The sequence below is a fragment of the Melopsittacus undulatus genome, chromosome 24 (assembly GCF_012275295.1).
Source record: "Melopsittacus undulatus isolate bMelUnd1 chromosome 24, bMelUnd1.mat.Z, whole genome shotgun sequence".
NCBI classification, from domain to species: domain Eukaryota; kingdom Metazoa; phylum Chordata; class Aves; order Psittaciformes; family Psittaculidae; genus Melopsittacus; species Melopsittacus undulatus.
The window spans coordinates 569,077-583,286 of NC_047550.1; the positions used below are offsets into that span (position 1 = coordinate 569,077).

A 14,210-nucleotide genomic window follows, 5' to 3' on the forward strand; every position below is an offset into this window, starting at 1 on the left:
TGCAGCGCTCCCTGCGCATGCGCCCCCTCTCCTCTGGCGCATGCGCGGCGCCTGGAGCCGAGCGGGGTCTTTCCCGTCTCCGTTTCCCCCCCCCGGTTCCGTGTCCCGTTTTCCGTTTCCGCTTCCGTTTCCGGTTCCGCCTCCCGACCGGGGGGGGCTGCGGCCGCCGCCGTTGGACCGGGATCGGACCGGGATGAGCCACGGGAGCCGGCGGGGCCCGCGGCGTCCATGACAGGTGAGCACCCCCCCCCCCCCCCCCCCCCGGGGCCTCGCAATGGACTCGTCCGCAGCGGGGACCCGGATGTGGCTGGGAGCGAACCACCCGCTGCGATGGGGGGGGCTGCAGGGGGGTCTATGGGGCACATGAGGGGGCTGGGGGGTTCTATAGGGTCCATGTGGGGTGTGGGGGGTTCTATAGGGAACATGAGGGCTCTGGGGTGGATCTATAGGACCCATGTGGGGTGTGGGGGGTTCTATAGGGAACATGAGGGCTCTGGGGTGGATCTATAGGACCCATGCAGGGTCTGGGGGCTTCTATAGGGTCCATGAGGGCTCTGGGGTGGATCTATAGGACCCATGCGGGGTCTGGGGGGTTCTATAGGTTCTATAGGGAACATGAGGGCTCTGGGGTGGATCTATAGGACCCATGTGGGGTGTGGGGGGTTCTATAGGGAACATGAGGGCTCTGGGGTGGATCTATAGGACCCATGCAGGGTCTGGGGGGTTCTATAGGGTCCATGAGGGCTCTGGGGTGGATCTATAGGACCCATGCAGGGTCTGGGGGGTTCTATAGGGTCCATGAAGGCTCTGGGGTGGATCTATAGGACCCATGTGGGGTGTGGGGGGTTCTATAGGGTCCATGAGGGCTCTGGGGTGGATCTATAGGACCCATGCAGGGTCTGGGGGGTTCTATAGGGTCCATGAGGAGTCTGGGGTCCCCATGGAGCTGCACTGAAGGGGTTTGGGGGGCGCTTTCTGCCCCACTATGGCCGGGGGGGGTTGGGGTTCCTCAGTGTGGGATCCATATTCCAAGGGGTGGGAATGGTGGGAGCTCTTTGATCACATCCTGTCTCAGTGTTGGGATGTTCGGGATCCATATCCCAAGGGATGGGAATGGCAGAATCCCCTTTATCCCATTCCCATCCTATTCCCATCCCATTCCCATCCTATTCCCATCCCATTCCCATCTTATTCCCATTCCCATGCCATCTGCAGGTCCTGGCCGGCCTTAGCCCCGGCGCTGCCATGACCGAGGTGCTGGTGGTGAAGGAGGGGTGGCTGCATAAGCGAGGTGAGCCCAGTACCAATGGGGGGGGGGGGGGGGTCCTGTGCTTCCCATCCCAAATCCCTGCATCCCAAAATCCCGTATCCCAAAATCCCAGGGGAATACATCAAAACGTGGCGGCCTCGCTACTTCCTGCTCAAGAGCGATGGGTCCTTCATTGGATACAAGGAGAGGCCGGAGAGCCCGGAGCAGGCGCTGCCCCCCCTCAATAACTTCTCTGTGGCCGGTAAATGGGGGGCAATGGGGCTGGGGGGGGACATTGGGCTATGGGGGATGTGGCCTTGGTGGTCCATGAGGTGTTGGGAGCATCCTTGGTACCCATAGAGGGGATGCTGGGCTATGGGGATGTGGTCCATGAGGTGTTGGGAGCATCCTTGGTACCCATAGAGGGGATGTGGGCTATGGGGATGTGGTCCATGAGGTGTTGGGAGCATCCTTGGTACCCATAGAGAGGATGTGGGCTATGGGGCTGTCCCAGCCACATGGATGCGGGTATCCTGACTTGCTTCCCGGTGATGATGGGATGAGGATCCTTGCTCCCAAACCATCCTGCTTGGAATGCAGAGTGCCAGCTGATGAAGACGGAGCGGCCCCGGCCCAACACCTTCGTCATCCGCTGCTTGCAATGGACAACGGTCATCGAGAGGACGTTCCACGTGGATACTCCGGAGGAGCGGTGCGGGACGGCCGCGTTCCCATGGGAATGGGGGGTAACCACCCCCCCCCCGCTCCCTCATCGCATCCCTCTTCCCATCCCATAGCGAGGAGTGGATGCGAGCGATCCAGACGGTCGCCAACAGCCTCAAGAACCAGGAGCCGGAGGTGGATCCCATGGAATACAAGTGTGGATCCATGGATGGCCCCGGCGCCGAGGAGATGGAGGTGGCCATGGGCAAATCCCGCGCCAAGGCTGTGAGTTGGGAATGGGGATGGGTCCGTGGGATGAAGCCTTTTCTCATCCCAGATCCATGAATCCCATGGTTTTCCCAGACCATGAACGACTTCGATTACCTGAAGCTCCTGGGAAAAGGGACCTTTGGGAAGGTCATCCTGGTGCGGGAAAAGGCCACCGGGCGCTATTATGCCATGAAGATCCTGCGGAAGGAGGTCATCATCGCCAAGGTTTGTGCCGGGATCCGCACCGGGATCACCCCATGGGGATCCCCATGGATCCCAGCGCTGACAGCATCTCCCTTCCCAGGATGAGGTGGCTCACACGGTGACCGAGAGCCGGGTGCTGCAGAACACCCGGCACCCCTTCCTCACCGTAAGCACCCCCCCCATCCCCCGGCCCCTCCATCCCAATGGAGCTTCCCTAAAATCCCCCTTTTCCCACTTTTCCAGGCGCTGAAATACGCTTTCCAGACCAACGACCGCCTCTGCTTCGTCATGGAATACGCCAACGGTGGCGAGGTGGGAGCTTCCCTGCTTCCAAATCCCTGTCCTGATCCCGATAGCTCCCACTGTATCCCGGAGCATTCCCCGTGATCCACGAGGATTTGGGAGCAGTTTAAAGCCTTCTTTGATCCGGATTCGCCCTTTATCCCTGTTCTTTCCCAGCTCTTCTTCCACCTCTCGAGGGAACGTGTCTTCACCGAGGATCGGGCCCGCTTCTATGGAGCCGAGATCGTATCCGCCTTGGAATACCTCCATTCCCGGGATGTGGTTTACCGGGATATCAAGGTACCACTGATCCCAGGCCTGATCCCGGTCCTGGATCTGATCCTGGTCCTGGTACTGGGTCTGATCCCAATCCTGATCCTGGTCCTGGTCCTGGTCTTGATCCTGATCCTGATCCTGATCCCAATCCTGTACTGGGCCTGTTCCTTACCCTGGTCCTGATACTGATCCCAGTCCCTATCTCAGTCCCGATCCTGACACCAATCCCAATCCTGATCCTGGTCCTGCTTCCCTCCCACAGTTTTAGGGGGCAGGGGTTGGATCCTTCCCGTTCCATCCCTGTTCCCTCTTTCCCAGCTGGAAAACCTGATGCTGGACAAGGATGGGCACATCAAGATCACCGACTTCGGCCTCTGCAAGGAGGGTATCAGCGACGGCGCCACCATGAAGACCTTTTGTGGCACCCCCGAGTACCTGGCACCAGAGGTATCCGTGCCCATATCCATAGGGATAACACCCCCATCACGAGTGCAGCCCTGCCGGTATCCATAGCAACACATAGCGAGTGCATCCCTGCCTGTATCCATAGCAACAACCCCCCCATAGCGAGTGCATCCCTGCCTGTATCCATAGCAATAACACCCCCCTTATCCATAGCAACAACCCCCATGGGGAGTTCATCCTTGCCTATATCTGTAGTGACAACACCCCCATTGTGAGTGCATGCTTATCTCTATCCATAGCAATAACATTTTCTGTATCCATAGCAACAATCCCCCATAGCAAACCCATTTTTGCCTGTATCCATAGCAACAATACCCCCATCGCAAGCACATCCTTGCCCGTATCCATAGCAACAACCCCCATAGGGAGCACATCCCTGCCCGTATCCATAGCAACAACCCCCATAGGGAGCACATCCCTGCCCGTATGCATAGCAACAACCCCCATAGGGAGCACATCCCTACCCGTATCCATAGCAACAACCCCCATAGGGAGTGCATCCCTACCCGTATCCATAGCAACAACCCCCATAGGGAGCACATCCCTACCCGTATCCATAGCAACAACCCCCATAGGGAGCACATCCCTGCCCGTATGCATAGCAACAACCCCCATAGGGAGCACATCCCTACCCGTATCCATAGCAACAACCCCCATAGGGAGTGCATCCCTACCCGTATCCATAGCAACAACCCCCATAGGGAGCGCATCCCTACCCGTATCCATAGCAACAACCCCCATAGGGAGTGCATCCCTACCCGTATCCATAGCAACAACCCCATAGGGAGCGCATCCTTGCCCGTATCCATAGCAACAACCCCCATAGGGAGCGCATCCCTGCCCGTATCCATAGCAACAACCCCCATAGGGAGCGCATCCCTACCCGTATCCATAGCAACAACCCCCCCATGGCTGTGCTGTGGGTCTGATCCTGCCCCCCGCAGGTGCTGGAGGACAATGACTACGGACGCGCTGTGGACTGGTGGGGCCTGGGGGTGGTGATGTACGAGATGCTCTGCGGCCGCCTCCCCTTCTACAACCAGGACCACGAGCGGCTGTTTGAGCTCATCCTGCTGGAGGAGATCCGGTTCCCCCGCAGCCTGGCCCCCGATGCCAGGGCCCTGCTGGCCGGGCTGCTCAAGAAGGACCCCAAGCAGAGGTGAGGGCCTGAGCATGGGCCTGAGCCCGATCCCAATCCTGGGCTTGAGCCTGGTCCTGATCCCAATCCTGGTCCTGATCCTGATCCCAATCCTGGGCTTGAGCCTGGTCCTGATCCCAATCCTGGTCCTGATCCTGATCCCAATCCTGGGCCTGATCCCAATCCTGGTCCTGATCCTGATCCCAATCCTGGGCCTGAGCCTGATCCCAATCCTGGGCCTGATCCTGATCCCAATCCTGGTCCTGATCCTGATCCCAATCCTGGGCCTGAGCCTGATCCCAATCCTGGGCCTGATCCTGATCCCAATCCTGGGCTTGAGCCTGGTCCTGATCCCAATCCTGGTCCTGATCCCGGTCCTGATCCTGATCCCAATCCTGGGCCTGATCCTGATCCCAATCCTGGGCCTGAGCCTGATCCCAGTCCTGGGCCTGAGCCTGATCCCAATCCTGGTCCTGATCCCAATCCTGGGCCTGAGCCTGATCCCAATCCTGGGCCTGATCCCAATCCTGGGCCTGATCCCAATCCTGGGCCTGAGCCTGATCCCAATCCCGGTCCTGATCCCTATCCTGATCCTGGTTCTGATCCCAGTCCTGATCCCAATCCTGGTCCTGGTCCCATTCCCAATCCTGATCCTGGTTCTGAATTCTGATCCCAATCCCGATCCCGATGCTGATCCCGGTCCTGTTCCCTCGGGCAGGCTCGGGGGGGGTCCTCGGGACGCACAGGAGGTGATGGAGCATCGCTTCTTCGCATCCATCAACTGGCAGGACGTGGTGCAGAGGAAGGTGAAGGCACCGGGGGCACCCTGACCCCCCCATAGCATCCAAAGGGACCCATACCCCTCCATAGCACCCAAAGAGACCCAAACCCCTCCATAGCACCCTGACCCCCCCATAGCATCCAAAGGGACCCATACCCCTCCATAGCACCCAAAGAGACCCAAACTCCTCCATAGCACCCTGACCCCCCCATAGCATCCAAAGGGACCCATACCCCTCCATAGCACCCAAAGAGACCCAAACCCCCCCATAGCACCCTGACCCCCCCATAGCATCCAAAGGGACCCATACCCCTCCATAGCACCCAAAGAGACCCAAACCCCCCATAGCACCCTGACCCCCCCATAGCATCCAAAGGGACACGAAACCCCCCCCCCCCAAGGACCCAGAGGGACCCAAACTCCCACCATAGCACCCAACCCCCCCCCCATAGCACCTAAACGGACCCAAACCCCCCCATAGCATCCAAAGGGACACCAAACCCTCTCATAGCACCCAAACTCCCCATAGAATCCAAAGGGATCCAAACCCCCCCCAGCACCCAAACCCCCCATAGCATCCAAAGGGACCCAAACCCCCCCATAGCATCCAAAGGGACCCAAACCCCCCATAGCACCCAAAGGGACCCAAACCCCCCCATAGCACCCTGACCCCCCCATAGCATCCAAAGGGACCCAAACCCCCCCATAGCACCCAAAGGGACCCAAACCCCCCCATAGCATCCAAAGGGCCCCCCCCACTCATGGGTGCCCCCCCCGCAGTTGGTGCCCCCCTTCAAGCCGCAGGTGACGTCAGAGGTTGACACCCGTTACTTCGATGATGAGTTCACGGCTCAGTCCATCACCATCACCCCCCCCGACCGCTGTGAGTGGGGGGGCCACATGGGGGGTGGCACCTCCCATTGGGCATCATTGGGGGGGGTTTAGGGGTGCTGGGAACCCCCATTGGGCACCATTGGGGGGGTTTGGGGGTGCTGTGATCCCCCATTGGGCACCATTGGGGGGGTTTGGGGGTGCTGTGATCCCCCATTGGGCACCATTGGGGGGGTTTGGGGGTGCGGGGATCTCCCATTGGGCACCATTGGGGGGGGGTTGGGGTCTGTGTGCCCCCCATGTGTGGGTCTGGGGGTGCCCCCCCTCACCCCCTCCCCATTGGCTGCAGACGATGCCCTGGGCTCCCCAGAGGGCGAGCACCGGACGCACTTCCCGCAGTTCTCCTACTCCGCCAGCATCCGGGAATGATGGAGCCGGAGCTGGGGGGGGTCCTGGACCCCCCCCCCCCCCCCCCCCATGGGCTCCATCCGGCCCCACACATCCCACGCTGCTGGCTCTGCCTTGAAGCCAACTGGATCCCAACTGGAACTCAGCTGGATCCCAAGGGAAACACCAGGATCCCAACAGGAACCTGACCGGAGCTCAATGGGAAGCCAATGGGGACTCATCTGGGTCCCTGCTGGGATTCATCTGGATCCCAACCGGATCCCAGTCAGGACTCAGCTTCACCCCAACCAGATTCCAACCGGGATTCAACCAGATCCCAACCAGCGCTCAGCTGCCTCCCAGCCGGATCCCAACCAGGACTCAGCTTCACCCCAACCAGATTCCAACCGGGAATCAACCAGATCCCAACCAGGACTCATCTGCTTCCCAACCGGATTCCAACTGGGATTCCACCGCATCCCAACCAGATCCCACCCATGGTGGTGGGGATGATGCCGCCCCCCCTCCCACCCCACATTTGGCTTCGCCGGTGCCTTACCCGCGGTGACGGCGTCACCGGATCCCGCTCCCAGCATTCCCGGTATTCCCGGCTCCGGGCCCCACGGACGCTCCGGCCCTCATTGACTCAAAGCGGGGGGGGGGGGGACTGGACAGGGGGGGGCCCCCCCTCTTTCTGCCCCTCCCCCCCCCGGGCGGTACGAGCAATAAACCGGGAATTTTTTGGAATTGGGGCAGTTTTGGTGCAGTTTTAGTGCAGTTTTGGTGTATCCGGCTCCGGGGGGGGGGAGGGGGGGTCAGAGGTGCAGGAATTCCGCGATGAAGATGAGCAGGATCCGGGTGAGATCCGTCAGCGTCGGGGGGTGAAGGTTCCGCTCCGTGTCCTCCGGTGTGTGCCAGGCCGGGGGGAACGGCAACGGGATCAGGTGCAGCACCGGCACTCCTGCGGGGACAGGGGAGCTGGGGGATAGCGGCTATGGGATGGGGGATGTGGGATACAGAATATAGGATATGGGATATAGGTTATGTGATATGGGATATAAGATATGGGATATGGGATACAGGATGTAGGATATGGGACGTGGGATATAGGATATGGGATGTAGGATATGGGATATAGGATATGGGATATAGGATGTAGGATATGGGATATAAGATATGGGATATGGGATACAGAATATAGGATATGGGATATAGGATGTAGGATATGGGACGTGGGATATAGGATATGGGATATAGGATGTAGGATATGGGATATAGGATGTAGGATATGGGATATAGGATATGGGATATAGGATGTAGGATATGGGACGTGGGATATAGGATATGGGATGTAGGATATGGGATATGGGACATAGGATATGGGATACAGGATGTGGGATATGGGATGTGGGATATGAGATATGTTATATAGGATACGGGATATGGGCTATGGGATGTGTTCCATAGGATACAGGATGTGGGCTATGGGATATGGGTCATGGGATGTGTTCCATAGGATACAGGACATGGGACATGGGATATGGGATGTGGGATGTGTTCCATAGGATACAGGACATGGGATATGGGATGTGGGATGTGGGTCATGGGATGTGTTCCATAGGATACAGGACATGGGACATGGGATATGGGATGTGGGATGTGTTCCATAGGATACAGGACATGGGATATGGGATGTGGGTCATGGGATGTGTTCCATAGGATACAGGACATGGGATATGGGATATGGGATATGGGATGTGGGATGTGTTCCATAGGATACAGGACATGGGATGTGGGATGTGGGTCATGGGATGTGTTCCATAGGATACAGGATATGGGATGTGGGATATGGGATGTGGGATGTGTTCCATAGGACACAGATGGGGCCGTGCCCCCCGCACCTCTCTGCAGGAAGGGGATGTGATCGTCCTCCACGGGCCCTGGTGCGGGGCTGAGGCGGAAGAAGGGGGGGTCCTGGGGGGTAGCATTGAGCAGCCCCATGCGCCGCAGCCGCTGCTCTGGGGGGGGGGGACACGAGGTCTGAGCCCCCCCTGCTCCTCCCCACCCCCCCCGGATCCTAACCCCCCCCCCCCCGGGGCCGCACCGATGCGGACGAGGCGCAGGAACCAGGGGTGGGTGCTGGGGAAGTGGCTGTGGATGGCAGGGTCCCGGGCGCCCAACAGGTCCAGCAGCACCAGCAGGCTCTGGGGACGGCAATGGGGCATCAGTGGGGCAGCAATGGGGCATCAGTGGGGCGTCAATGGGGCAGCAATTGGGCATCAATGGGGCATCAATGGGGACATCAATGGGGCATCAATGGGGACATCAATTGGGCATCAATGGGGGTGTGAATGGGGCATCAATGGGGGTGTCAATGGGGGCGTCAATGGGGCATCAATGGGGACAGCAATGGGGACAGCAATGGGGCACAGCAATGGGGCATCAATGGGGCACAGCAATGGGGCATCAATAGGGACAGCAATGGGGCACAGTAATGGGGCATCAGTAGGGACAGCAATAGGGACAGCAATGGGACAGCAATTGGGCATCAATGGGGCATCAATGGGGACATCAATGGGGCATCAATGGGGACATCAATTGGGCATCAATGGGGCATCAATGGGGGTGTGAATGGGGCATCAATGGGGGTGTCAATGGGGGCGTCAATGGGGCATCAATGGGGACAGCAATGGGGACAGCAATGGGGCACAGCAATGGGGCATCAATGGGGGTGTCAATGGGGGCGTCAATGGGGCATCAATGGGGACAGCAATGGGGACAGCAATGGGGCACAGCAATGGGGCATCAATGGGGCACAGCAATGGGGCATCAATGGGGCACAGCAATGGGGCACAGTAATGGGGCATCAGTAGGGACAGCAATAGGGACAGCAATGGGGCAGCAATTGGGCATCAATGGGGCATCAATGGGGACATCAATGGGGCATCAATGGGGACATCAATTGGGCATCAATGGGGGTGTGAATGGGGCATCAATGGGGGTGTCAATGGGGGCGTCAATGGGGCATCAATGGGGACAGCAATGGGGACAGCAATGGGGCACAGCAATGGGGCATCAATGGGGCACAGCAATGGGGCATCAATAGGGACAGCAATGGGGCACAGTAATGGGGCATCAGTAGGGACAGCAATAGGGACAGCAATGGGGCAGCAATTGGGCATCAATGGGGCATCAATGGGGACATCAATGGGGCATCAATGGGGACATCAATTGGGCATCAATGGGGCATCAATGGGGGTGTCAATGGGGGCGTCAATGGGGCATCAATGGGGACAGCAATGGGGACAGCAATGGGGCACAGCAATGGGGCATCAATGGGGCACAGCAATGGGGCATCAATAGGGACAGCAATGGGTCACAGTAATGGGGCATCAGTGGGGCAGCAATGGGGCAGCAATGGGGCATCAATGGGGCATCAATGGGGGTATCAGTGGGGCATCAATGGGGCATCAATGAGGATTTCAATGTGCTATGGCCATGGGGACACCAATGAGAGCACCGGGACCACCGGTCTCACCATGGCGCTGAGCTCGGTGCCGGTGCCGCTGCGGTGCCGCGTGGCCGCCATGCGCGCCGCCAGGTGCCGGGCCCCATACAGGGAGTCTGTGGCGCTCCAGGACTCGAACGCTTCCTCCCCATCCAGGAACAGGAGCTGCAGCGTCAGCTCCGCGCCCTGCGGGCACCGGGACACCGGGAAGGGGGAGCGGGATGGGGGATGTGGGATGTGGGACCCCCAATATGGCACATAGGAATCCCATTATAGCCCATTTCACCCCATTATAACTCATAGGAACCCTATTATGTCCCATTTCACCCCATTATAACCCATAGGAACCCTAAGATGTCCCATTTCACCCCATTATAACCCATAGGAACCCCATTACATCCCATTTCACCCCATTATAACCCATAGGAACCCCATTACGTCCCATTTCACCCCATTATAACCCATAGGAACCCCATTACATCCCATTTCACCCCATTATAACCCATAGGAACCCCATTACGTCCCATTTCACCCCATTATAACCCATAGGAACCCCATTACATCCCATTTCACCCCATTATAACCCATAGGAACCCCATTACATCCCATTTCACCCCATTATAACCCATAGGAACCCCATTACATCCCATTTCACCCCATTATCACCCACAGGCCCCCCCCATCGCGCACCTCCCGCCGCGCTCGCCGCAGGGGCCCCTCGAGCGCCGTCGCCAGCTCCAGGAGCGCGGCACACGGCGCGGCCGAGTCCACGGCGCCCACGAAGGCTCCGGCCACCGGCAGCACTTTGGTGTCGTAGTGACAGGCGAGCGTCAGGCGCCGCGCGGCACCGGGAGCCGCCGTGGCCACCACGTTGGTGAAGGTGACGGCGCCGCGCGGCGTGGGCGCGGTGAAGGCGTCGAGCTCCACGTGCCAGCCCAGAGCCTCCAGGCAGGCGGTGATGTGCTGTGGGGCAGGGCAATGGGGGCAATGGGGAGTGATGGGGAGCGATGGGGGTCAATGGGGATCAATGGGGGTCAATGGGGATCAATGAAGGTCGATAGGGATCAATGGGGGTCAATGCGGATCAATGGGGAGCAATGGGTGTCGATGGGGGTCGATGAGAGTCGATGGGGATCAATGGGGGTCAATGCGGATCAATGGGGAGCAATGGGTGTCGATGGGGGTCGATGAGAGTCGATGGGGATCAATGGGGGTCAATGCGGATCAATGGGGAGCAATGGGTGTCGATGGGGGTCAATGAGAGTCGATGGGGATCAATGGGGGTGAATGGGGATCAATGGGGGTGAATGGGGATCAATGGGGATTAATGGGGGTGAATGGGGATCAATGCGGGTCAATGGAGATCAATGGGGCTCAATAGGGATCAGTGGGGGTGAATGGGGATCAATGGGGATCAATAGGGATCAATGGGGATTAATGGGAGTGAATGGGGATCAATGCGGGTCAATGGAGATCAATGGGGCTCAATAGGGATCAGTGGGGGTGAATGGGCATCAATGGGCATCAATGGGGATCAATGGGCATCAATGGGCATCAATGGGGATCAATGGGTTTCAATGGGTTTACCTGGCGCACGTCGCGGCTCCCCGGCCCCCCCGGCACCCGCTCCCGCAGGAAGGGCCTCAGGAAGCGGCGCTGGAGCCGGGATGGATCCAAGCGCTCCAGGAGCTGCCGCAGGGATCGCTCCGAGGCCGGGGGGGGCACAGCGGGGTCCGGGGGGGGCTGGAAGGGGTCAAACGGGGGTGAGGGGGGGGTTGGGTACCCCCAGAACGGGGTCCGGGGGGGGCTGGAAGGGGTCAAACGGGGGTGAGGGGGGGGTTGGGTACCCCCAGAACGGGGTCCGGGAGGGGGGGTTTGGGTACCCCCAGAACGGGGTCCGGGGGGGGCTGGAAGGGGTCAAACGGGGGTGAGGGGGGGGTTGGGTACCCCCAGAACGGGGTCCGGGGGGGGGTTGGGTACCCCCAGAACGGGTTCCGGGGGGGGGTTGGGTACCCCCAGAACGGGGTCCGGGGGGGGGTTGGGTACCCCCAGAACGGGGTCCGGGGGGGGCTGGAAGGGGTCAAACGGAGGTGAGGGGGGGGTTGGGTACCCCCAGAACGGGGTCCGGGGGGGGCTGGAAGGGGTCAAACGGGGGTGAGGGGGGGGTTGGGTACCCCCAGAACGGGGTCCGGGGGGGGGGGTTTGGGTACCCCCAGAACGGGGTCCGGGGGGGGCTGGAAGGGGTCAAACGGGGGTGAGGGGGGGGTTGGGTACCCCCAGAACGGGGTCCGGGGGGGGGGTCCGGGGGGGGCCTCACCGGCGCTGGCTCCGGCCCCCCCCGCGGCCATGCGCAGTAGAGGAGCCCGGCGGCCGCCATCGCCATCAGCGGCAGCAGCGGCCGCCGCAGCCCCCCCCCCGTTACCGGTAACGGCGGCTCCGGTACCGGCCCCGGGGGCCGCGGGCGCCGGGAGCCCTTCCGCATGGCGAGGGGCGGGGCCAGGCGGGGGCGGGGCCAACCGGAGACGGGGCCGACGCTGATTGGGCGAGGGGAGGGCTCGGACACGCCCCCTGCTGGTCCGAGAGCGGAGCGGACGGAGAGGGGCGGAGCTGCGTCGGGGTGATGTCATCGGCAACGTGTGACGTCACGGTGAAGGGAGGGGGTATCCCCGATATGGTGTTACCCACCATGGGGCCAGCATCCTCCATAGGGTCATTGCTATGGGGCCAGCATCCTCCATAGGGTCATTGCTATGGGGCCAGCACGCTCCATAGGGTCATTGCCATGGGGCCAGCACCCTGCATAGTGTCATTGCCATGGGGCCAGCATCCCCCATAGGGTCATTGCCATGGGGCCAGCACCCTCCATGAAGCCATTACCATGAGGCTATTACCATGGGGCCATTGCTATGGGGCCAGCACGCTCCATAGGGTCATTGCCATGGGGCCAGCACCCTGCATAGTGTCATTGCCATGGGGCCAGCACCCTGCATAGTGTCATTGCCATGGGGCCAGCATCCTCCATAGGGTCATTGCCATGGGGCCAGCACCCTGCATAGTGTCATTGCCATGGGGCCAGCATCCCCCATAGGGTCATTGCCATGGGGCCAGCACCCTCCATGAAGCCATTACCATGAGGCCATTACCATGTGGCCATTGCTAGGGGCCAGCACGCTCCATAGGGTCATTGCTATGGGGCCAGCATCCTCCATAGGGTCATTGCCATGGGGCCAGCATCCTCCATAGGGTCATTGCTATGGGGCCAGCACCCTCCATAGGGTCATTGCTATGGGGCCAGCATCCCCCATAGGGTCATTGCCATGGGGCCAGCACCCTCCATGAAGCCATTACCATGAGGCCATTACCATGGGGCCATTGCTATGGGGCCAGCACACTCCATAGCGTCATTGCTATGGGGCCAGCATCCTCCATAGGGTCATTGCTATGGGGCCAGCACCCTCCATAGGGTCATTGCTATGGGGCCAGCACGATCCATAGGGTCATTGCCATGGGGCCAGCATCCCCCATAGGGTCATTGCCATGGGGCCAGCACCCTCCATGAAGCCATTACCATGAGGGCATTACCATGGGGCCATTGCTATGGGGCCAGCACGCTCCATAGGGTCATTGCTATGGGGCCAGCATCCTCCATAGGGTCATTGCTATGGGGCCAGCACCCTCCATAGGGCCATTGCTATGGGGCCAGCACGATCCATAGGGTCATTGCCATGGGGCCAGCATCCTCCATAGGGTCATTGCCATGGGGCCAGCACCCTCCATGAAGCCATTACCATGAGGCCATTACCATGGGGCCATTGCTATTGGGCCAGCACCCTGCATAGTGTCATTGCCATGGGGTCAGCATCCTCCATAGTGTCATTGCCATGGGGCCAGCATCCCCCATAGGGTCATTGCCATAGGGCCAACACCCTCCATGAAGCCATTACCATGAGGCCATTACCATGGGGCCATTGCTATGGGGCCAGCACGCTCCATAGGGTCATTGCCATGGGGTCAGCATCCTCCATAGGGTCATTGCTATGGGGCCAGCACGCTCCATAGGGTCATTGCCATGGGGCCAGCACCTTGCATGGATCCAGCATCTTCTGTGGGATCACCAGCATGGGTCCAGCCCCCTCCATCAGACCATTACCATGGG

The 14,210-nt window shown here is 60.0% G+C and overlaps 2 protein-coding genes across 3 annotated transcripts; one reads left to right on the forward strand and one right to left on the reverse strand.

The window, feature by feature from the left end:
- The first annotated feature begins 44 nt into the window (after window positions 1–44).
- AKT2 (AKT serine/threonine kinase 2) lies at window positions 45–6,609 on the forward strand. The gene is made up of 14 exons (XM_034072132.1): window positions 45–235; window positions 1,216–1,291; window positions 1,383–1,511; window positions 1,850–1,961; window positions 2,047–2,197; window positions 2,276–2,407; window positions 2,487–2,552; window positions 2,630–2,698; window positions 2,846–2,968; window positions 3,263–3,391; window positions 4,354–4,568; window positions 5,266–5,353; window positions 6,109–6,211; window positions 6,509–6,609. The coding sequence occupies exons 2-14, from the start codon at window positions 1,246–1,248 to the stop codon at window positions 6,586–6,588; spliced, it is 1,443 nt and encodes a 480-aa protein (XP_033928023.1). The 5' UTR covers window positions 45–235; window positions 1,216–1,245; the 3' UTR covers window positions 6,589–6,609.
- Window positions 6,610–7,302: 693 nt separating this feature from the next.
- Window positions 7,303–12,541, reverse strand: QPCTL (glutaminyl-peptide cyclotransferase like). Of its 2 annotated transcripts, XM_034072150.1 has the most exons (7): window positions 12,372–12,541; window positions 11,642–11,797; window positions 10,745–11,017; window positions 10,085–10,240; window positions 8,651–8,750; window positions 8,448–8,564; window positions 7,303–7,507 (listed from the first exon to the last, which is right to left on the reverse strand). In XM_034072150.1, the coding sequence occupies exons 1-7, from the start codon at window positions 12,534–12,536 to the stop codon at window positions 7,362–7,364; spliced, it is 1,113 nt and encodes a 370-aa protein (XP_033928041.1). In that variant the 5' UTR covers window positions 12,537–12,541; the 3' UTR covers window positions 7,303–7,361. The 2 variants fall into 2 exon arrangements, with proteins under 2 accessions (XP_033928041.1, XP_033928042.1); XM_034072151.1 differs by lacking the exon at window positions 8,448–8,564.
- Window positions 12,542–14,210: the final 1,669 nt, after the last annotated feature.